We start from the raw sequence: 22,485 nt of genomic DNA, 5'->3' as shown, positions 1-22,485 counted from the left end.
CAGCCAGGGGGCCCTTTGGCCCAAGGAGTCTTCAGAGGGGACTTACAGGTCACTGGGTCCCTCCCACCTTTTCAAACAAGTAAACTGAAGGCCAGAGAAGGAAGCACCTTCTTCAAAGTCACACAGCCCACCAGAGCTCCCAGGTTCCCAGCTGGCAGTCACGCTGGCGCCCAGGCCCACAACAACCCTTCCATGGCCTGTGGAATACATGCTCCGAGAGGGAGTTTCTGGGACCCTAGGGGCATGCTACAGGGAGCACGGTTTTGTCTCATGTAAAAGAATAACATTCTTCTTAAAGAACATTCCAAGGAGAGATTATCTTTCTGAGGCATCATTTAAGTGTTTAGGCAGAGTCCGGCCCAGAGAGTAGGGAGGTGAACAGGAAGGAAGCCAGGAGCCTGAGATCAGGGTGTCTGCAGGCCCAGATGTGGGATGGTGGTCACACCAGGCGGATCTGACAGGAGGCTCCTGATTGTGAGGAGCTGGAGATGCCGACTCAGAGGCCTTGCTCCCTCTCCTGTGCCCTCGACAGCACGCCCTCCCCGTTGAGAAGCCCTTGCCCTGCGCGTCCAGTGTTGGCTGGCACAGAGAAGAGCTGTCATTTGCTGGATGAGCACACAGGTTGGACTGGCCTCCAGCCCTTCCCAACAGTATGTAAGGGACAGTGTTCAGCGCCCAAATTCAGACTTGGGAAACACTGGGTTAGACAAAAGTGAAAACTCGCATCTTCAAAGCAGAACTCCCACCATATTCTAGGAAAGAGAAGTGGCGGGCAGGCTTCCCCAGATGCCTGTTAGCAGAGGGCAGAGGGCACACAGAGCCTGCTCCCTGCCATTGGCAGGCCTGCAGGGGGATGCCTTTCAATGGCTCTGCTGCATGTTGGTTGGCTCCCTCAGCTGCCAGTCTCTAAGCCACGCCCCAGGCCGGGACCCCAGCCTCCCAATGAAGAGAAACACCCGGAAAACCCAGGGGGAGTGTGCTGTCCCCGGGAATGGCAGGGGGCCCCTGCAGAAAGAGGCCGCGGTTGGTGGCGCCTGCGCCCTGGGAGCTGCCTCTGGAGAGAGGGAGAAGCTGAGGCAGGGGCCTCAGGCGGCGCTGCACTGCAGCTGTGCTTTCAGGGCTGAGTACAGCAAGAGGAAGTTGTGAGTGGCCAGGGGCCTCCCCTTCAGTGTCTGCAGCAGCTGGGGCTCCTGGCAGGCCCAAGCAGCCACTCGCTTCCAGCTGGGATGGCTCTGGGCCCCCCACAGCCCTGCGGGTCCTCTCTGATGACTCAGCAGTGGCCACAGGCCCCCAAGCAGGGCCTCTTCCGGTGCCGGGATCTGAGGCGAGGAGGGGAACCCTGGCCTGATTTCCCAGGAGAGGCAGAGGAGTCTTCGGGGCAGCCCCTGGGGACCTCGCACGCCTGGATCCTTCCTGACTCCCTCTCTCAGAAGGGCCACAAGAGCAGCTGGTCCAGGAAAAAGGACGTTTTATTTCCATAAATACTCCTGCTCTCACTCACGCACTGACCCCACTTCTGCCCATGGATAGATGGGTGAACAAAGCCCAATGAATGAAAGAGACACGCAAGAACTCCAGTGTAGGACCTCCCTTGGCCAGGAGCCCAGGAGCCCTCAGCTGGGGCCACCGCCTGGGGCATTACCTTTGGGCCAGCAGTCACATGACCCCCATAGTCCCCCCCACCCAGAGGCCTGACAGCAAAGGGGCCAGGCAGCTAGAGTGAGATCCCCAGGAGTGGGGGACAGGTGAGGGGTCTCCCCACACTGGCCCCCTGAGATGGTGACCACAGGGCCACTCAGAGAGAAAAGCTAAGAGAATCAAACCACAAACCCAAGAGTGCAAAGGGCTGGGGGTGCGGGCGTCACCCCCACAGTCACCCGGTTCCTATGGAGGAGGCCTGAGCTGGTCCCGGCTCCAGCACGGCCCCGAGTTATGGCTGGGCCTTCCCATAAGGCATAAGAGACAGGCAGGGAGGACCCCTCCCCAGGCTAGGGTCTGGAGTAGGCCTCAGGCCCTAGCCCTTGCCCGACAGCCATGCTTCTCCCCTACGACTGCAAGTCCTTCCGGGGCCGTGTGGGCCCTCCCTGCTCCAGGCTCCCACCTGTGATGACAGTCCCCACCAGTGCAAACCCAGGCCCAGCCTCCTGCTGGGTTTGGTTCCGCAGGGGAGGGGGCAACGATGGCGGGGGCTGCAGGGGTGAGGGGAGAAGCACCAGACCCAGGGGAATATGGCCGTGGGAACACACCCAGGCCGCCATGGCCTCCACCTAGGCTTGGCAGCAGCCAGTGCCAAGGCCCCTCCTCTCCCCAGCCTTCTTGGTTCTAGAGGCTCCCCCAGGTCTCTGGTGGGGGGAACTGGTCCACATCCCCCATCTCGTTGTAGGTCTGGTCACCCATGGTGAAGAGGAGCTTGTAGCGGAGGCGAACCTTCTCCTAAAGCAGAGATGGTGAAGGCAGAGGGTCAGAGCGGGAGAAGAGGCTGCCCCCACCCCACGGCCACACCCTGTCACAGCCGGGCCCCTCACTCACCTTCTGGGGGTTGGCAAGGAGCAGGACCTGTGTGATGGCTGAGGGGTGGACGATGGGGTTAAATGCTGGCAGCTCCGTGCCTGAGGGTGGCTGAAGCTTCACCTTCATGACCTGTGGAAGGTCAGAGGGCAGATTGGAGACAGCCAGCCCTGGCTTCTTGTCCCCAGTCCCTCAGGAACAAAGCCAGCCTCCTGTCCGCTCCACCCTGAGGGCCCCAGGGCCCTGCCTTTGGGTTCCCTTCTATCCTCTGACTCCCTGAGAGAAACAGAGGCCCTACCCCCTGCCCCAGAGAGCTGACTCCACATCCAGCCCCAAATCACCCTGCTTTGAGGAGAGAGGCACACCCACGTCACCTTGGGGACAGCTGACTGGAAAACGATGTTGCGAATGGGCTGGGGGGCGGTGCTCAGCATGGAAACCACCACCACCAGCACGTCGGAGCGCCCAGGAAGCGGGTCTCGCGCGAAGTGGAAGAGGACCCGGAAGCCGTGCTGGTCATACACGGTCACCGGCAAGATGCTGCCTGGCAGAGGAGACGGGGAGAGGTTGATGCGGGCAGGGGGTGGAGGCGGGGTGCCAAGCCTGAGCCCAAGCACATCTGATCAGCCCCTCACACCCGGCTGACCCCAGGTGCTCGCTGCTCTGCTGAGAAAGAATGAAAAGACCCAGACCCAGCGTGCTGCCTTGACCCTGGGCAGCAGTGCAGTCAGGGGTATAGTCTGGGGCCAAGATGGGCAGGTGGACTTCTAGCGTGATGGTGGAGGCAGGACGCCCACCCTGGAACTGAGTCCTAGTCGGGCTCACGCAGTGCCGTGTGGCCACTCCTGGCATGCTGGAGTAGAAGGGCTGTGCAGGAGCTGTGGGCATGCTCTCGCTGTGTGACCCAGGCACAGTCACTCTGTTCCTCTGAGTGCAGGGTCCGCCAGGCCAAGACAGTGGCACCACTAACCAGCTCCCAAGGACTGCCCCTGTCATCGAGATGGACGGCGCTGAGAAGCCTGGCCAGCCTTCCTCTGTCTGGGTCATAGTCTGGTGCTGTAAATGGCCCCTCTTTTGCTCCTGGGCAGAAGCACAGGCTCGGACCTGGGTCTTTATCCCTATGGTCTTGGGGAGACCGCCCCCCCAGACCTCCCTGTGTCCTGGCCCTGCCCTTCCCGGGGAGCGATGCAGGGGCCACCCATGAGAAGTCCCCTGGAGCCACCCTGGAGTTTATTTATTCTTTTGGCCATGCTGCATGGCTGGTGGGGTCTTAGATTAAACCTGGGCCCTTGGTAGTCAAAGTGCCAAGCCCTAACCACTGGACTGCCAAGGAATTCCCCATCCTAGAGTTTCGAATGCAGTTCTGTGACACTCCAGGACCGGTGAGGAAACTGATTCCTAGGAAGGGGAAGCGTCTTACCCAGAGTCCCCCACCGAGTTGGGCAGGGCTGGGAGGGGAGCCCATCTTCCCACCTGCTGCCCCGGATCTAGCTCCCAACAGCACAAGGTAGCGAGAGGAGGGATGCGCAGGCAGGGAGCTGCCCCAGTCGGGCCGGCCGCTGCCGTGCCGCTGCCCTACTCACTGGGTTTGATGGACTCCAGAGGCACAGTGATGTTGGCCAGCGAGAGCTCGGTGGGCGTGGGCTGCTGCGGAGGCCCGGGGGGCTCAGGGGACACGGTGTGGAGCAGGCTGGTGGCACTGGAGCTGGGCAAGCTGCAGCTGCTCTTATTCTGCAGGTCCCGGAGTGTGAGCCGGGGGGCTGGCTGCTGCTTCTCCCTTATTGGGGGGATGGTGCATTGAGAGGTGAATCTTCAGGGCCCAGAAGATGAGGGGCACAGGAGCAGCTGGGGTCCTCGCGGTCCCTGACGGCTGGCTCAGACACCTCATTTCTCTGGCCTTGGCCTCCTCGCCTTGGAGCAGGCACCTCGTGCTCCCCCACCCATTTGGGTTCAGCGCCCTCCTTCCTGGCAGCTCGCTGGGTCTTTCTTAGGGGCCAGCAGGCCTGGGGGAGGGTGTGTGGGTGGGGCATGGACCCATCTCTCATACGCTCCATGCCCTGCTGGATGGGCCCTGCGTCTGCCCTGGTCACTGCTGTGTCCCTCGAGCCCTGGGCAGCACTTGGCATGCGGTGGTGTTCTGGCCATGCCATTCACTGAGCAAACCAGCACCGGGCCTCTTTCTGCTGGGTCCGGGGCAGAGGAGGGTCTGGGCAGGGCGGACCCTCACCACCGCACTTGCTGGGACTCCGGGGGTAGCGACTGCTGCAGGAGGGTCTTCCCCAAGAGGTCGAGGTCATCCAGACCACTGCTCGCGGGCGGGGGTGTCTGCGCTGGGGGCCGACTGTCCACACTGGGGGCCGGAGTCAGGGCTGGGGCTTCCGTGCCATCGGACGACTGTCGGGTGTACAAAGGGTGCAGGGGGTGAGGCTGCGCTGAAAGGTGTCGGGCACCTGGCGCTGCCCTGGGGCCCCCTCCCCTCCTGGCAGGTGGTATCTGGGGAAGCGGCAGCAGAGGTGCAGACGACATCCCTGCGGGCCTGAGCCCCTGACTCCAAGGCCACTGGTGGCCAAGTCTGATCTGGGGTTCCACTCGAGAAAACATCCCATTTCAAGGACCTCAGAGTCACAAGAAAGGAACGGGGAGCCCCCAGCTCAACCCAAGGCTGAGACCCCAGGGAAAAGTGCTGAAAGTGAGGAGAGGCCTGCCCACCTCCCTCCATCCAGGGATGGGTGCTCCCCACCCCCACCACCCCTGCCGTGGGCCCCTCCTGCCCACCTCTCCCGTCCCTGCCTCCTCAGGCTGCCTGTCCCAGCTGCCCTACCCCACCCCTCCTACCTGGAAGCTGTTCCACCCAGCACCATCCAAGCCAGAGAGGGGTGTGGGGTCGCTGAGGCCTACAAGGAAGTGAGACAGAGGTAAAGGAGATGGGTTTGTGAGCAGAGGCAAGAGAGCTGGGGGGACTCTGTGTCAGGCCAGGGTTTCCTGGCTTCCACCCTCCCCCTGCGCCCCCTCTTCCAAGAGGCTCAGCTCAAAGGTGACAACCCCCCTCCCCATCTCAGCAGAGAGAAGCAGAAACTGAAGATCCCAAGGGCCTATTCCCTGGCCCAAACACGCTTCCTCTCTTGCCGCTCAGAGGCCAATTCAACCACTAAGGGCAGGGTTGAGGTCGCCTTTGTTTGACAGTGGGCAGGTGGGAGCTGGCGCGGGGGGTGGGAGACTATGTGAGGTCTGTTTTCTCACAGATCCAGGCAGCAGGAGTCAGCATCCTATGCCCGCCCAATGACTGACTCGACGGATACCCTCTGAGCATCAGAAGGGCGCTGGGCCCAGGCCCGACCTAGACTCTGAGCAACCCTGGGCTGGACCGCAGGGGCCCTGAGCACAGCATGCGGATGATGGCCAGGGCAGACATAAAAGGCCTTGTCTGCCCTGACATGTGCCAAAAGGTTGGCTGACGGGGGCAAAGAGGGCAGTGGTCCCTCTGGAAGGGCCTGCTCACTGCCTGCTCGTCAGTAGAGGGGGGTAGGTCACCAGGCAGTCTGACCTCTGTCTTGTTTGTAGCAAAGCCTGAATAAGAGTGAGGCCTGGCATGCTGCAGTCCAAGGGCAGTCACAGAGTTGGACACGACCGGGCTGACGTGCTACCTGACGGGCAGAGGTGAGGGAGGCTGCAACTGCGGGGCCTCCTCGTCTGGGCACGTCTGAGACCAAGGCCCACAATGGAGACTATCAGCTCCCACACCTGAGGCAGGCACTATAGACATGGGCCTCAATCCTCAGGCAATCTTCAAAGGTGGGTGTGGGCTTCTCACGCCTCCCTTAGGGATGAGGAAGCAGGTGCTCAGAGGGGTTAAGCAACCTGCCCACGGTCACACCACTAGAAACCCCAGAGTCTGGACGTGAGCAGAGCAAGGCCCGAAGACTGGCGTTCAGACACAGCTCTGCCACTCAGCTGTGACCTCGGGCTGGTGACAACCTTCCTGCGCCTCCGGAGACAACAGCAGCATCTGCCTCTGAGGACTGCTGTCGCTAATGAATCGGACAATTCAGACGCAGAGGCGCCGGGCGCCCTCCCGGGCAGGCGGGAAGCCTGCGCTGCCCGCCCCACCCCCACCCCGCGCCCTTCCTGCCACAGAGAACCGCTCAGGAGGAGCCCCCTTTGTGGTCCCAGGCTTCCTCCACTGCCCCGAGCTGGGGGAGCTGGGCGGCTGCTGCCCTGCCACGTCGGGTTCTGGTTCCCACATTTTCTTCACTTTGAGCAGCAAGCAGAGGAAGCTGGAGGCTCAGGGCTCTGCTGAAGTGACGGGGGTGGGGGGGGGGTGGACAGGAAGTGCGGAGCACACAGCCTTTCACAGGGAGGTGGCTTCGCCGCAGCCGCTGGCTGGGGGTGGGGTGGGAGCTGGGCTCACATGCCCGCTGCCAGGTCAGGTAGCTGCTGCCCAGCGCGGGCTCGGTTCTCTCAGTCTCCCCTGGCTCCAAAGGCAAAGGGGGCAGGTGGTGGGATTCCAATGCAGGCCTCAGGACGCACTGTGGTCAGAGCCTCCCAGGGAAGGAGTGCTGGCTGACCGGCCCGCAGAGGGGACCTCAACCTGGTCTGCTATTCCCCTTGTCCCCCTCCGCACTCCAAGTCCTCGCTTCCCTGTCCTGGCTGATGGCCAAGTCAGAGCAGCAGAGAGGCTCCCAGGGAGGCTTCAGAATCGGAGGGTCTTGCCCAAAGCCTGTGGCCCTTTGGGCAAGTGGCTCAGCTTTCAGAGCCTGGCTCTGGCATCTGTAAACCAGGGGTGCTGGCCTCACTGTGTCCTGGGCTGAGGGGAGTGGGGCTAAGATAGCAGCATGGTGTGTCAGGGGTGCCCCCGCTGGGACCCCAGCCCTCCGTCGCTTCCTGGAGTCTGTCAGGTATGGGTTTTACCTCAGAACCAACTCGGGAGAACTCAGTCTGACTCGGCTTCCAAGTCACTTTCCTAACATATCCTCTGAGGCGCCTGTGACAGGGAAAGGTTTCCTGTGACAGAGCCCGACCACCTACCTCAATTTTGCCATAACTTCAGGGCCACCGTGAGGAGGTAGCTGCTAGGCTCTCGTGCTTTGACGCTCTCTGATGGGGTGGCTGCCCCTGGAAGCTGGGAACTCGAAAACTGTGTGCCCGGCTGCGTGCCCTGCTCTGCCCCAGGGTGAGCCCGTTTCCCCGCCAGGCTCAGGAGCCCCAACCCATCCCGTAGTGACTGCAGGCCTGGTCTGGGACCAGCGGGAGTCACAGAGCTCAGCTTCCCTGGAGCTTCTGGTGCTCAGAGCCTAGAGCTCCCCTCCTCTTCCTCTCAGGGGCAAGGAGATTACTGATTTTTGCCTGGGTAGCTCCCCAATTCTAGGCTCTAACCTGCTGTAGCGAAGTCCCTTTGTTTTCCCTTAGGCCACCAGAGCCTAGGTGTGGCTGGCTTATCAGAGGTGGGGCCAGCCTCACCCTTGACAGTAGGACCTGGCAGGATCTCCTTGCTTTCTCTGGGCCTCAGCCTCCTCAGCTATGAAATGGGCCTGGTGCCCATCCCCCATCCTCCAGAGGACTCAGAGGAGGAGGAGGAACAGGCTGACCTGACCACACTCTGAAAGCTGCCTTATGTGCCAGGGCTGTCTCCCCCCACCTGCAGCTGAGCCTCCGGGCCTGGCCCCAGCCCCTTCCTCACCCAGAGACATGAGCTCATCATCAAGCAGGGAAACCGAGGTGCTGGGCTGCTCCGGGCTGGCCTGGTCGCCAGGGCGGGTGGGCACAGCTGGGTAGGTGGTGCCTGTCGGAGGGAGATCCAGGCCTGAGAGGTCCAAAAGGGCCGAGGTGCTCCCTGGGGTGGGAAAGGAGAGTCAGGCCAGCCCTGGGTGGAGAACACGCAGAGTCCCTGGGGTTGGGGAGCAGCAAGCTCCCCACCTGGCCCCATCACCCTTGCCTGGGATCTGCTTGCCAGGCCCCTTCTTTGGCACGTGGTGTCCCTTCTGCACAGAACGTACTTCCTGCTTCCCTCGTACTTGGCAGATTGCCTCTTGTCCTTTAAGGCCCCTCTTAGACTCCACTCTTTCCGCGTAGTGTCCCCCAGCCTCTCCCAACAGGGCCCACTCCAGCCTCCCCTTGCTGTCGCTTTACCCGGAGTGGAGCTGAGCTGCGATGTTTATGTGTCAAGCCCTCCCTGTGCACTTCTGATAATTAAACTAAGCCTTGGGATGCCATCCAGGCCCGTACAACAGGCGTCAGATTTGTCAAATGAAAGGGAGGCCCTCTTTCTCCAGCCTGTCCTTGCCAGACCCTCAGCCCCCTCCCCTCCACCCCGCATCCAGACTTCCTCCCCTGCAGCTGCAGGCTTGGCACAGACTCCTCCCCCAGCTCACCCAGTGGGGGGCTCCCCCATCTTAAGGGGCCACTGAGCTCTGGGACCAGTGCCCCACCCTGGATTCTGGCCGATGGGCCCTCCCAGTTCTCCCGCCACCTCCTCACCGGGGATGGAGGCGGCGGTGGCGTCGCCGTTGACCTCCTCGCCCCGCACCAGCTGCTTGTACAGGTTGATGACCTGGGTAAGGTTGTCGTTGGCTTGCAGGATCTCCGCTGGAACAGGCAGGAGGGGAGGGGCTGGGCTGAAGGACTGTGGGGGCCTCTGGTGGGGAGGGGTGCCCCACCTGCATCCCAGGCCTCGTGGGAGGGGCGGGGCTTGGGGGCAGCCCTTCCTGACTCCTTTGCCTCAGGCACTTCGTGGCCCTCATCCAGTGCCCTGGCTGCCCCTGCCAGCCCCTCAACACAGACGCAGGCCCTGGCCTCCAGGCCCACACACTGGCCCTGCTGTCTGGAGACCCTGGATCTCCACAGGGCTTCACTCTTTCCTGCTTTCCAGTCTTTACGCACGTCACCTCAGGGAGGCCCTCCCTCACCCCAGCTCCACACCCCAGGTCCTTCCCTGCGCTCCTCCATGCCCCTTACCGCCGCCCAACAGACTGCCAGGCCCACAGCCCCAGTTCCTTGTCTCCTCTCAGGGGGAAGAGCTCCTGGGGGATTTGGCTCTATTTGCTTTGGTCACTGCCATAGCCCCGGGCCTAGAACAGTGTCTGCACAAACCAGGTCCTCCGGGGCCAGGGCTGAGGGGGAGCTGAGGGGCGAGCCTCCTGGGTGCACCAGGAACTTGGCACGTGGGAGGCGCTCAAGGAACTCCACGAATGGAGGCTGAGATGGTACCCAGACCACTGCCGGGGAGGCGTGGCTCGTGTGGTGGCATAGAACAAGGATGAGACCCTTACGTGTGGCCACGGGGCCCAGCTCTGGAGGCGCTCAGGCCTGAGGGACTTGCTCGTGGTTTCAAGCTCACCCTTACCAGGAGGCAGCATCTGGAGGGAGAGCCTCTGGTCCTCCCTGGCCCTGCCACCGCTCTGCTCCCTGATCTGGACAGGCCACTTCCCTCCCTGAACCCCAGCTGTGAAAAAGGAACAATTCCCCTTCCTGTGCAGCTTACAGGCAGTAAATAAGATGTCTGCCAAGGAGGGGCTTGGCCCATAGTCTCTCAGGGTCAGCCCCTCAGCTTCACTTCCTTCTTCATCAAAGTGGAGAAACCCAAGATCACTGCTGGAGAAGGGGGGGCCCCTAGTGGTAGCTCCTTCTAACTGCAGCTCACCTAAGGCCTCGTCATTGTCCTCCGTGTCACTGGCCAGTCGGAAAAGGGTGGGCCGCATGCGCTCACAGCGCTGGTACAATTCCTGGGGGCAGCAGGGCGAGCAGGTCAGGGCCGGTGGGGGCACTGGGGTGGGGGTGGGGAGCCAGGTGGGGGCGGGCGCACCTTCATGAGGTCCTCGCTGCTCCGGGCCACCGCGCCACCCTGGCTGTGGTTCATCACCATCTCAGTCAGCAGCTTCACGTTGTTGTTCACCTCCTCGATGGCGCTCGCCCGCTTCGAGATCTTCTCCATTCGCTTCTGGTCCTGGGGAGGCATTGGCAAACAGCCCCGGAGAGCCCGGGTCAGGCCCGGACCTGAGCCAGGATGCTGCCCCCCACCACCCTGGAGGGCGCCCACTGGGTGTGGGATCAGCCCCTGCGAAGAGCCCCTCGGGCCCCAGACAGGGCACTCTGGTCCAAGAAGCCCTTGGCCAACCCTGTGTTCACTTTTCCTCTCCTCTCGCCAACACCCTAGGCGCACAAGCTCAGCAGAATCTGCAGGGGTGGCCCAGGAATCTGTGAGTCCAGCACATTTGCCAGGTGATGCTGGAGGCCTGGGGCCTAGATCCACACCTGTGGCTCTCCACGACCCTCCCGCTCCTTGTGTCTGTCCCTTGAAAGGAGGTGCCTGTACTTGAGAGGGAAAGGGAACCTGAGTGGTCACCAACAGAGAAACTAGTGCCGGCACCCCGTGAGGTGTCTGTCAGTGTGTGGCAAGTGGCGGGGAGCTCACGGCCTTAAAAGGCTGCTGCAGAAGGGACCCTGCTATCCTGCACCTGCTCTGCTCCCCCCGCACGATACTCCCTTGCGGAATGAAAGGCGGGCTTGTGCTGTGCTGTCTGACACAGTCGTCCTCCTTGAAAGGGGCTGCCCTGACTTTCTCTGGGTTGTCAGAGCACACAGCTTACCCTAAAATAGCCCAGAACGTCTGCCTCTGTGTATCTGGACTGCATACTTTTAATGACTTACCCTTATCAATAAAAAAGATTTCAGCACGGCCCCCCAACACAGGTGTACGTCCTTATGAAATACACGTATATTCTTCCTTCTCTGTATACATACTCTATCTTCAGTACAGTAAGAGCTAATTTCCTTCTAACTTTTATAGAAGAGGTAGTCAGTCTCACAGAGGCCAGCGCAGGTCAGCTCGGCTGCTGGGAAATGCTTTCTTCTGTGCTTACTGACCCTGGCTCTGCCCACAGGGTCCCCTGACTCGGTCAGCCCTTTCTGTGCTTCACAGCCCTTTAGCTGGGTCACCGCAGAGTTCCACACATACACACAGCTCCCCTCGGTGGCCCAGCTCGACATCCCCTCCCGCCACCGCCTTGAGCTCAGCTATCACCTCCTGCACCATCTCCTTGATGAGTTTGTTGGCTGCTCGGAGGTCCTCGGGGTGGGAGCTCTTCAGCAGGCGGGCCAGCATCTGTGGAGACAGAGGTACACGCTGGGACGGCACTCTCTGGGCCTGGGGTCCTGTGCTGGCTCCTTTTCCTGGAGGAGGGACATGAATAAGTCACTAAGCTCTCCATGGGGTGGCAAGGATCTATTCAGAGTGGGGACATCCCTAGCTGTCCAGGGATTAAGACTCCACTCTTCCGCCACATGGGGTGTGGGTTCGATCCCTGGTCAGGGAGCTAAGATGCCACATGCCGACAGGCTGATGAAATAAAATAAATGAATCTTGTATTTTTTTTTAAAGAACCTACTGACATCTTGAATCTTATGTGGCAGCCACGAACAAGTGGCACACTGCAAATAAGTGCTTCCCACAGTGCCCAGCAGAAATAGGTTCTCCACAAATGGCGTGAAAAATTACATTAATATTGCTAGAGAACTCTTCTGGAAGGAAGTACAGGAAACTCAACAGCAGTTATCCTCTGGGACTAGACTGGGTAGAGAAGAGCTTTTTTTTATCTTACCTCTGGGCTGTTTTAAGTTCTTGCCCATGAGCACATGCTTCTTTAACAAAAAGCTAGCAAAATTACTGCTGAGAGAGTCACAGACATAAAGATAGGCAACCTGCTGATCAAGCTATGAAATGCCCTCAGACCAACCCCCCGGCCACCAGGCTCAGGCCTGTGTGTACCAAGTGACGGCACCGCGCGGGCAGCATCAGCACGTGTAAGGGCTTAACACCTGGCGCCTGCACCCGCCACGCAGCCGCACTCAGTGTGAGCCTCCGATCCAGGGACAGCGCCGCCAGGGGCTGGGATCCGCTGACCCTCAAGGGACCTGGGGTCCTCCTCTGGCCCTCCCTGAAGCTTCACCTTGGATTTCTCCTCATCTTCAAAGATCACATTCTTTGGCCGTGGTGGAGGAACAGGAAAGGTGGCGTCATCTGGCAGCTTGGGGTCGGCCTTCACGATCCCTGCAGCAGAGGGTGGTGGGGAGACTGTCTCGGGGCTGGGGCGGGACGGGGTATGGGGGGCAGGCAAGGGTAGGAGGGAGCATGGAGGACAGGCTTTCTCCAGCGCACTGGTGCTGCCTTTCAGGGCTCAAGGCTTGCTCCTGAACCACCATGCCAAATAGCAGCCGGCAGAGGGCGTAGTTAGGAGCCTCTATTTTGAGACCATTCCACGGGGGGCCACTCTCTGAAGGGAAGGCTGACTCAAACCCATGTTCCCTCCAGCCCATCTGGCCTCAGGCAGAGCCATAAAGACCACTGACTCTGCGGTCTTGAGCAGTTAAAGGGCACACCCATGATCTTGCTGCCAGGGCCCTGAAGCTGCTGGAGCCTCAGGGCAGAACAGAGGGGGTGGTCACCCCCACCTCTGGGGCCTCACCCTGCTTCTTCAGCATCTGGTAGGCCTCTGCAATCTTCACCTCCTCGGGGAGGCCAACCGTCCAGCTGTAGAGAAGCTCCAGGATCTTGTTCTTCACCTTCTCTGATGTCCGAGAACCTAGGTACTTCAGGGATGGAGGGGAGAGGAGGCTTTGCATTGGCTGGCCTCACTCACTGCAGCCCCAACCCCAGCCCAAACCTGGCTGCCACCCCAGGACTCCCTCTGAAACCTCAGCCTACAGGACCCTCATGTCCCACCCGACCAGCCTGGCAGAGCTCCAGGCCCTGCTGCTCCCAAGCTGAGCCGGCCCTGGGCGTCCCAGTCCCCCACCTGTTCAGTAAGGTGACAGCAGCGGGACCACACTGGGGATGCAGAGCTGAAAGGCCCAGAGCCCAGCATCTACTCACAGTCGGCTCATGGAAGCCCTAACCTTGTGACCTCAGGAAGGAGGAGCCACCAGGCTCCTGGCTGACCAGGGAAGGAGCAGGCGTGGGACCATTTGGCCCCAGGCCCCATTCAGTTTCCCAGCAGTACAGTCGGCTGAGGGAACTAGCTTTCACACTGATCTACTCCTGAGAACAGCTGCTGGGTCATTCAGCTGCTCGGGCCAAGGGATGGGCCTGAGTGAGGATGGGCGAAAGGGATGGGCTCTCACCCACCCAACAAGGGGCTCCAAACCTGTTCGTGCCCTATGGGAGGACTCTGGGGCCTCAGATCCGAGGCCTCAGGAGGCCACTCTTGTAAGTGGGGACAGGGAGACCCTCCACTAGACACCTAGGTGGGACACCAGGGCACCCCGCCCTGGTGCCCAGACCTGCCATGGCTAGGTCTGCAGGGAGAGAGCTCAGACCCGAGCAGCCCGCACTGGGGAAGCTGTCTTTCATTGCAGTCATTCCTCCCTAAGTGCCGAGCCGCTCCAGAGTCAGCCAGCCACCGGGCAGCCTGGGATATTCTTCCTAGAAGCCCAGCTGTCCTGAATTCAGCTGTGTGAAGACCCTCGAGAAAGGGTCTGTGTTTGTGCCAGGTCAGGAGGAAGGCCGTCACCCTCCTCTCTCGATCTGGGATCCTCGCTGCTCAACCCTCCATGGCAGCACAGGTCTGAGCATATGGCAGAGACACCCACCTTGGGAGACACAACCTTGATGAGCTCGTTGAGGAAGCGGAACTTGCCCACCTCGTCGTGGAACCTTTTGCCGCAGCTCTTCATGCATGTTTCCAGCACCTGGGGGGGAAGGTGTAAGGTACGGGGGGCCCTGGGTGAGTCAGGGGAGGCAGCCTCTCTCCTACATCTCAGCCAGGGCCCAGAAGTCCAGAGACCAGTCGTGAGAAGGGAGAAAATGATTTGAGGAAAAAAAGGGATTCTGAGGTTCAGAGACCTCTGAGATTGATCACCACCCCTGGAAGACAGGGCCGGGCCACTCTGAGAGCCTGGTGACACCCAACTCACATCACTAACTTAGTCCCTTCATGGCCTGGCCACATCTGAGTACCACTTGCAAATTATTTTCTTACTATTTTCCTTTGATGGTTTTTTGGAAACGTAAATAGGCACCATCAACCTCAGCCTCATCCTAAGCCATACATATGTGAAATCAGAGAACTAACATGTGAGGAGAGGAAAAAAAACACCGAAACCCTAACATGTTAAAACAAACACCGAACTATTAACAGGGTGCCTGGTGTTGCTGTGTCTGGAGGCCATCGACAGGCTGGCCTTGTCGGGCCCCACAACACATCCGGGAGCTCTATAAACACGAAGATTCCTGGATGCACACACGACAGGTGTGCTGGTCAGCAGGTCTGGAGTGGGGCCCTGAGTCAGCCTCCAGAAGATCTGAGGGACAGCTGGAGCTGGGAATCCCCAGACCAGATGACTGAGGGCTTCCTTCCTGCAAGAGGCCTACCTGTGCAGGGTCTGGGATGGGAGGCCAGCCAGCTGGTTCACTGGTTGCCATGGCGTGCTCAAAGGCTGGCACACACCCTTACTCTAGGCCATCTTGGCACAATTCCCTTGGGCTCTAAAGAGGAGCCTGACGGGACCCCAAAAACCTCAGTCTCCCCCGCCAACCCCACCCCTGGTGCCATCCACGTGGTCAGGGGACAGATGGCACTGTTTCTCCTTCTCACCGTCAGGGCCTGGACTGCCTCCCACTCCTGCGGGGACTGGATCTTGTGGGCCAACAGCCGAGTGGCAAGTGGAGGCCTGGGGGAGAGGAAGAGCAAAGAGCCAGACTAGTCACAGAGCCCCAGGCACCGTGAGAGTGCTGCCACTCTTCCCCCCAGACCTGAAGTCTGCAGAGGCTCCTGCAGGGCACATGCAAAGGCCCAGCTCCCTCTTCGGACTGACTGGGGCCAGAGACTCTGGCACAACAGGGCAGGTCCTGGCAGGGCGCACAGGGCGGCAGCCTCTGAAAGGCACCAGCTCAGCTCCTTGGCTGGCTGTACTGAGAACTATGACTCGCGTACCCTTGGGTGGCTATAGAGACAAATACCGAAACAGGGGCCCAGCCAGGGCGCAGAACGCGGCAATGTGCCCAGAACATTCTGCTGGGAGAATAGTGACATCACCTACCAGATCCTAACACAGACATGCCCACGGTCTACAGGGGCCCAGCCAGGGAGCAGAACGCGACAATGTGCCCAGAACATTCTGCTGGGAGAATGGTGACATCACCTACCAGATCCTAACTGTCACCAGTGACAGCAACAGCTAACACATACTGAGTGCTTCATGTGCAAGGCGACTCACCTCCATTTTCCTGCCTAAGCTCCTAAGAGCCCCCTGAGGCAGGCAGCACTATCACGCCCACTTTACAGTTGCAGAGATGGAGGGTAAGAGGCATCCAGTACTCGCCCAGGCCACCCCCTAACTGAAGGGATAGGATCAGGCCCGAGCAGCTGGTCTGGGGACCACGCACGTCATGGTCCACATGGCATCCTGAGCGGAGCGCCTGCACTTATGAGGGGTGCAGCGGAGGTGAAGCATGCTGGGCTGCGCTCCTCGAACTTCAGCACCACCTGGGAGCCCACTAACAACATCCCCCTCAAGCTCCCTGCCGAGTGGTCTAGTCCAAGCCTGGACGCACCACCAATGGACAGTTTTGACAAGTACACCATGTGGGTTTCATGCAGGCAGTTCAGGCTCTGCCTTGAGCAGAGGGCACCCCAACTGGGAAGTATGCAGTTCTCTGGCAGGTCCTCCCCAAACAAGCCTGGGCACAAGTCAGGGAGCCTTGAGCCTCATCAGGTCTGTGAGATCTTAGGGCAACTGCTGAGTTCCCTGAGCCTCAGTTTCTTCACCTGTAAAATGGGTCCAGTAACGCCTACCTCAGAGGGTGGTAGAGAGTGCCTGCTGCCATCATTAATCTGGGAGCTCATTAAGAATGCAAACTGGGTCTCAACCCACCCTCGTCTCTGCCCAAGGCCAGGTCTGGAGGGTGCACGGCAGGTGCTGAGCACATGAGCAAAGGACAGGGAAGTCACCTACCCCTCAAAGTCCTCGTTGAGCTGCTCACAGAAGCCGTTGATGCTGGCCCAGTTCAGCTCCTTGTTCAGGGGGTTTGTGGCTCTGTCTGGAGGAGAACAGAGGGCTAGTGCAATCTGGCAAAAGGATACCCCTGCCTCTTTCAGTTCCTGCCCTGGGGTACCTCTGAGCACACGGAAAGGCCTCTCCTTGACTCCCTACCCCAACGGCCCCAAGCACCCAGCACTGACGTCCATCAGGTCACAGCACAGAGGACCTGCTGGCCTTTGGCATCCCCTCGCAGCTTCTCCCCAAAGGGCCCCAAGTCGAGGGAGAGTGCTCAGGGCCTGTTCCCTTACTGTCACTTCTGCTGTAAGCCTCTGAGCCTATCCAACCACACCTCCTCTGATTCTGCTCCTAAAATGTCCCTGTAATTCTCACGGAATTCACTCTCAGAGGAGACCTAGAGGTATGGGAAAAACAGCCACGGTTCCAAACACAAGGAGCTTCGCAGCTGGGAAGTGGGCCAAGGGCAGCTAGGTTCTTAGTACAAGGTGACAGAGGGAGGCAAAAGGGTCATGGGAACTGGGAACCAGGGGAAGGGACTCAGGGGAGGCTGCCCGGAAGGGGCAGCACAAGAGGGAGTACCAGGCTGGGGATAACATGGCTTGGAACAGCTCAAGGGCTGCATGTGAGAAGAGCTGTGGATAACAGCGCAGGGCAAGGCATGAGGGGCGTGATCAGGTATGCCTCCTCCTTATCTAAGGTCATACCTGCCCGGGGCAGCACTGCCAGGGCAGCGTGCGCCTGTGACCCCCAGACCTGACCCTCGCTGCGGGCCCAGGTCTGCCACTGCGTCGCATCCCATCGGTCTCCCCCAGTAAACGAGTGAATGGACACGGGCGCGGCGGCAGGCTGGCAGGGAGAGGTTCCGGGGGAATTCGAATCCAGAGTGGGTGGTGGCTAGGAAAGGGCCAACAGGAAGGGGTGATAAACAAGGCCAGACAGAGCCGCCTGACCGCCCCCCGCCAGTGTCGGTCAAACAACAATTAAAGATAAACAAGATCCTACTGTAGAGCACAGCAAAGGACATTCAAATATCCTGGGATAAACCATAATGAAAGGAATATAAAAAAGAATGTATGTATGGGTAGAACTGAGTCACTGTGCCGAACAGCAGAAATGATCCCAACACTGTAAATCAGCTATCCTTCAATAAAAGGAAAAAACACACACACACACACAAACTGTTAAGTCCGTCAGAACTTTCCCGAACCTCCATCTCCCCATTTGTAAAGTTGCGGCAAAATTAGGAATGATTTGGGATGACAACATACTCTACCCAGGGGGAGCGGCGGGGGCAGCCAGAGCTGGATCTCTGTCACCTCCCAGCCTGTCCCGGTCAGTTCCACCCCAGCCTGAGGACTGCGCGGGGGCTGTGGAGGGAACAGCCCAGGAGGTGGGACACAGGAGCTGTGGCCAGGGGCAGGCTGGGGACTCAGCGTGTGGCGCCTGCCTATTTGGGGTCCTGTGCTGTGGCGGGAGGCCTGGTGCCCTAGGGTCTCAGAGCCTGGCAACCAATCATTCAATTCATATTTATTCAATAAATATTTTGAGTGTGGGGCTGTGGCAGTGAACAAAACCCCCATCCTCTTGGAACTCAACGGCTCAGCATAGGAAACACTGACTGCTCAGACAAGCCACCACACAGGGTGCTGTACACTGCTGCAGAGTGCTGTTAAGAAAAACAGCATTAAAAAAAAAAAAGGAAAAGAAACTCAGAGCAGAGAGACGGTATAGACAGCATGTGTGTGTTTGTGGGGGTTGCTGCTCTCTGGGATGGCCCTCAGAGGTCCAGCTGAGCGGAGACCTGAATGAAGCATTTTCCCTGTGCACACGTCTCTGTTCTTGGAGCCCTGCAGAGCCCTGCAGTCCCTGGGAGAAACGAAGCCCCTGCTGACCACTCAGGAATGCCAGAAATAGCTGCCCTCCCCCCACCCCCCCAGCCATCAGCTCTGCCTCCCAGTCCTGCAACACGGACAGAGCCTGGGTAACATCAGTCTGCAGTCAGAAAGATAGCATGGGGCTGGATATTGCCTACTCAGTGACACCCAGCTGGGGGAACCTAAAACAGGAAGTCTCTTAAAGTGTCAAGAGACACGTGAGTCTGAGTGAGTTCCAGAGTCTGCTCCTAAGTCAGAAGCCAGGGAGGATGAAGCAGTGGCATCACGGGACATCTTCTCTGTATCTGGTTCAGAGCAAGGGCCTCTGGGTCCAAGGAGATCTGACCAACCTGTCTGGGCCTGGCCCTCAACTCCAAGCCCTCTTAGCTCTACCTGGGGGGAACACTTCCCTCAGCAGGCCTCAGCGCCGAACACCCAGGAAAGGAGGTGTTTCACAACAGGGCGTGACTCCACTTTGTCACTTTACAGTGGTGACAATGTCATATTTTACCCAACAAAAGCTACTCTTCACCCCCAGTCACTGCAAGGAAAGAGCTTACAATTTTGCCAGGGTACCAACAGGAAGAAAAAGAGAAAACACCCTCAGTTCCAGTCTATCAGAGTTCAGCCTCCTGCTGAGACGAAACTCCCTGGCCTCTCACAGAAAGTCCACTGTTGCTAACCCTGACACCATTCTGTATCACCCATGGCTCAAGGCCTGCCTCTGGTCAGATCTGTCAGTCAGGGCCCTGCCCATCCCCCACCCCCAAGTGATAGTGGAGACCTGGACACTTGTGGCATTCCAGAACCATCTCGATCGACGCTGAGTGCTTCCTTTCCATGCCCTCCCCCTCCACTGGCCAGACTGACTGTGAAACATCCCTGGAGATGGTGTGGTTCTGAGACCAACCTCCAGATTCAACGCTGCACAAGACTGGCTTAAAAGGGGTTGTCCATAATCCCAAATCACCCTGGGTGGCTCCCTGGTGTGCCTGGGACCAAAGGGCTGAGCTGAGGTTGGACCCAGAGGCTTCCCTGCAGCCCTGGTGCAGACGTGAGTGGAAAGGAAGAGCTGTCACTAGTCCAGGGAGAAGCAAGCCGTGCTCTGAGGAGCCGAGTCCAGAGTGGGTTATGAGGCGAGGATCTTCTGCAGTGTGAGACAGGGAGGCCAGATGGACCATGGAGGGGCCAGCACTCAGAAGCCGAAGGAGAGGGAAGCGGGGTCTGAGGTGACACAGGGAGGGATGCAGAGGCCTTTGGAGGAAACTTGGTGAGAGGCAGAAAAAGAGTTTGTGGTGGGGGTGCAGAAATCTGAGGGACTGGACTGAGGGTAGTGATACAGAACTTGAAATTACTTCTGGAGTTTGAGACGGGACCCTCCCAAGCCTGTGGAGTTCAGGGGTTTCTATGTGGCCAGAACTTGGGGGGGTTCCATGGGTTAATGGGTCCTGCCTTCCTGGGTGGGGAAACAGCCGAATATGAGTTGCAAGCTCAAGGAACAGATAGGAGGGAGTCCCATCAGGCACCGCCAGAAAGTGGAGGATTCGGGGCTTTAATGGGAACAGGGTCCCTCCCTCCTGGGTGTGTGGTGCAGCCCTCGGGGACGCTCGCCGAGCGTCCAGGGAATGACTTGGGTGTCCGCTCCGCGGATAACTCTGGGCCCGAGGAGGTTGTAGGCTGCGCTCTCCATCCCGGGCGTTCTGGGCGCCGAGCTGGGGGCAGCTCACTCGGCCCCGGGGGTCGAGGCCCAGGAATCGGAAGGATGGGAGGCACTTGCTCCCACTGCGGGTCCATGCAGCTGGTGGGGGTTTGCCTCCTTCACCGCAGGGTCTGAGGTTTGGGTTTTGGGACACCGCCCCTTACCGGGCCGGGGGCGGAGCGTGAGGAGGGGGCGCCCTGTACCCCGCCCCCGTCGGGAAGGGGACCGCCTAATGCCCCCGGTTCCGGTTCCGGTCCGGCCCGCGCCCCTCCCGGACACTCACTGATTCGCGCCTCCAGAGACTCCGGCTCCATCGCGGGCTCCATCGGCCACAGGCCCCCAGCCTCGGCACCGCCCCCCGCCCCCCGCCGCTCTCGCGGGACCTCCTTGGCACCGCCCTCCGCCGATTAAAGGGGCAACGTCCGTCCCGACAAGCTGGAGCGGCGCGCAAGAGCATTCGGCACCATAGAGATGAAGACGGGCTTGCCTAGAGCGTCACCTGGTCTCCCAACCCCTCCAAGCGGCGTCAACGTCGCGAGAGCGACTCGCCCCCTGCCTTGTTCAGAGCGCTCGGGAACGAGAGAAAGCCGAGGTACTCGGGACTGAGGGCTGCACCATGGAAACCCTGCGGGACGCTCTAAATCGCTGTGCGTCACGGAGATGCCTATGACCGCTTCCGGAAGAACGTTCCGGGGCCATGTTTCTGAGGGGCTCTGAGGTCACTTCCGGATCCCTGAGCGGATATTCCGCTTAGCTGCGAAAGTGGGGAAGGGGTCCTTAAAAGGGCAATGGCATCTTGGCCGCTGTGAAAATGACGTTTGAGTGCTTACAGTGTTCCAAGCACTGTTTTTAAGTACTGTTTTAATGATTTGCTATTTCTCACAACGTGAACCAGATAGTTTGAGATCACACAAGTGGCCGAGACTGAACCCTGTGCTATCTCCTGCATTCATTCTGCAGTCAGTTCATGCACTCTATTCGTCTTGCTCTGGGACAGGCGCTGAAACCAAAAGACAAGGCCAGATATTACACAACAAGATGGGGGAAGCCCAGGGATAACGGCAACACAGGAAGGACTCCCTACCCCAAACTGGGGCGGGGATAGGGGATTGAGGGGTGTCTTGTCAGGAGGTTTCCACAGAGAAGGTGATGTTTAGCTGAAAGACAGTCAGAATTCTCCCAGTAAACCTGGTGTGGAAAGGTACCCCAGGTGGGGGGAACCAAACATTTCAGGACTCACAGGATAGAAAGAGGATGATGAGGTCAAATAATTCAGAATAGCTTAATACGGCTCCAGAAGTTGTTGGCCTGGAAATAGGTTGGGGCAAGATCACGCAGGTCCTGCGTTTAGCTTTTTCTTGTAAACTATGCTGGGGGTGTCGTTAAAGAGTTTCAACGAGTGGTGATGACAAAGTCAGGCTTTTGTTTTAGAGAGATCCAGGCGCGACAGTGACCGGTGCTGGACTGAAATCAAGGAGGGCGGAATGAACAGACTTCCTAGGCTCGGTGCCTTTTCTGCCGTTTCTCCATCACAGACCCTCTTCATCTGTTTTTTCCCACCCGCGGCCGGAGGGAGCCCGGTTTCCAGGGTCATCCAGGTCTGTCGTCCCCTGGCGGCCCGTCGGGGAACTGACCCATGATATCCACTCAAGCCTCCCGGTCTTCGGAGGGTTAAAGCGGAGACCGAAACGGAATCTCGCGATTCCGGTTCTGCTTGGCCGTCGCCCTGGCAAGCGACCTCGATTCACCTTGCCGAACCACGGTGACCTCATCAGGGAGTTGCGAGGCATGTGCTGGGTCAGTTTTTCCCCTAAACTCAACCATTCAGCAGACTGGGATGTTTTTTAAGATTCTCCCCCACAGGCCATTAAAATTGTACAGGAAAATGATACGTATGTTTATTGCATTCCTCAATAAAAGCTGTAACATAAAATGTGCTTAGAGCTCTTTTCCTTTGTTTCTTTTATTACTGAAATGAATTATTACAGAAATAAAATGCAACCGCACTTACCACATTGATTTAACGGTATACACACGCTGTCAAGACTCACTTTTTAAAGATGGCATAGATCTGACCAAGGTTCAAATTCTGACTTGATTGCTTTCTAAACTGTGTAACCTAGGACAAGTAACATAGACTCCCTAGATCTCAGGCTTCTCCTCTGAAACTTGGTTGTGAGAATTCAATGGATGGGTGTCTGCAAAGTGAATCCCCAGTACATGCTCTCCAACCACTTTCTCTGCTGAACTTTTCTCCTTAGCACTTATTTCCACTGTCTATTTCCTTTTTCTCGTTGTGTTTTCTGTCTTTTCCCCCCACTGGAATGTAAGCTTTGTGAGGATGAGGAATCTCAGCTATGTGGTTCACCCGTGTATCCTCAAGGCTTGAAAGAGTAGCTGACACATAGGTGTTCA

At 58.9% G+C, this 22,485-nt stretch overlaps 1 protein-coding gene and 1 long non-coding RNA gene across 2 annotated transcripts; one reads left to right on the top strand and one right to left on the bottom strand.

Moving 5' to 3' along the window:
• Window positions 1–1,451: 1,451 nt before the first annotated feature.
• GGA1 (golgi associated, gamma adaptin ear containing, ARF binding protein 1) lies at window positions 1,452–21,532 on the bottom strand. Its single transcript, XM_069581577.1, has 17 exons — window positions 20,354–21,532; window positions 16,453–16,537; window positions 15,093–15,168; window positions 14,089–14,187; window positions 12,966–13,089; window positions 12,450–12,550; window positions 11,525–11,605; window positions 10,307–10,447; window positions 10,145–10,226; window positions 8,983–9,090; window positions 8,186–8,338; window positions 5,344–5,402; window positions 4,736–4,902; window positions 4,092–4,285; window positions 2,883–3,052; window positions 2,530–2,640; window positions 1,452–2,433 (listed from the first exon to the last, which is right to left on the bottom strand). The coding sequence occupies exons 1-17, from the start codon at window positions 20,394–20,396 to the stop codon at window positions 2,323–2,325; spliced, it is 1,905 nt and encodes a 634-aa protein (XP_069437678.1). The 5' UTR covers window positions 20,397–21,532; the 3' UTR covers window positions 1,452–2,322.
• On the top strand, window positions 20,323–22,003 carry LOC138436077 (uncharacterized). Its single transcript, XR_011255326.1, has 2 exons — window positions 20,323–20,662; window positions 21,502–22,003. It is a non-coding gene; the product is annotated as an uncharacterized lncRNA (long non-coding RNA).
• Window positions 22,004–22,485: the final 482 nt, after the last annotated feature.

This window comes from Ovis canadensis, chromosome 3, assembly GCF_042477335.2.
Source record: "Ovis canadensis isolate MfBH-ARS-UI-01 breed Bighorn chromosome 3, ARS-UI_OviCan_v2, whole genome shotgun sequence".
Taxonomy (NCBI): Eukaryota; Metazoa; Chordata; class Mammalia; order Artiodactyla; family Bovidae; genus Ovis; species Ovis canadensis.
Note: the sequence above shows the minus strand (reverse complement) of the source record. Positions and strands in the feature narration are given on the sequence as shown.

Excerpts from the sequence above, each read along its gene's own strand:
- GGA1 (XM_069581577.1), bottom strand. The coding sequence starts at position 20,396 with ATGGAGCCCGCGATGGAGCCGGAGTCTCTGGAGGCGCGAATCA. Across the intron at positions 12,551-12,965 it reads CCAGATGCTGAAGAAGCAGG|GGATCGTGAAGGCCGACCCC; the intron begins GTGAGGCCCCAG and ends CCTCTGCTGCAG. Across the intron at positions 10,227-10,306 it reads GCAGCGAGGACCTCATGAAG|GAATTGTACCAGCGCTGTGA; the intron begins GTGCGCCCGCCC and ends TGCTGCCCCCAG.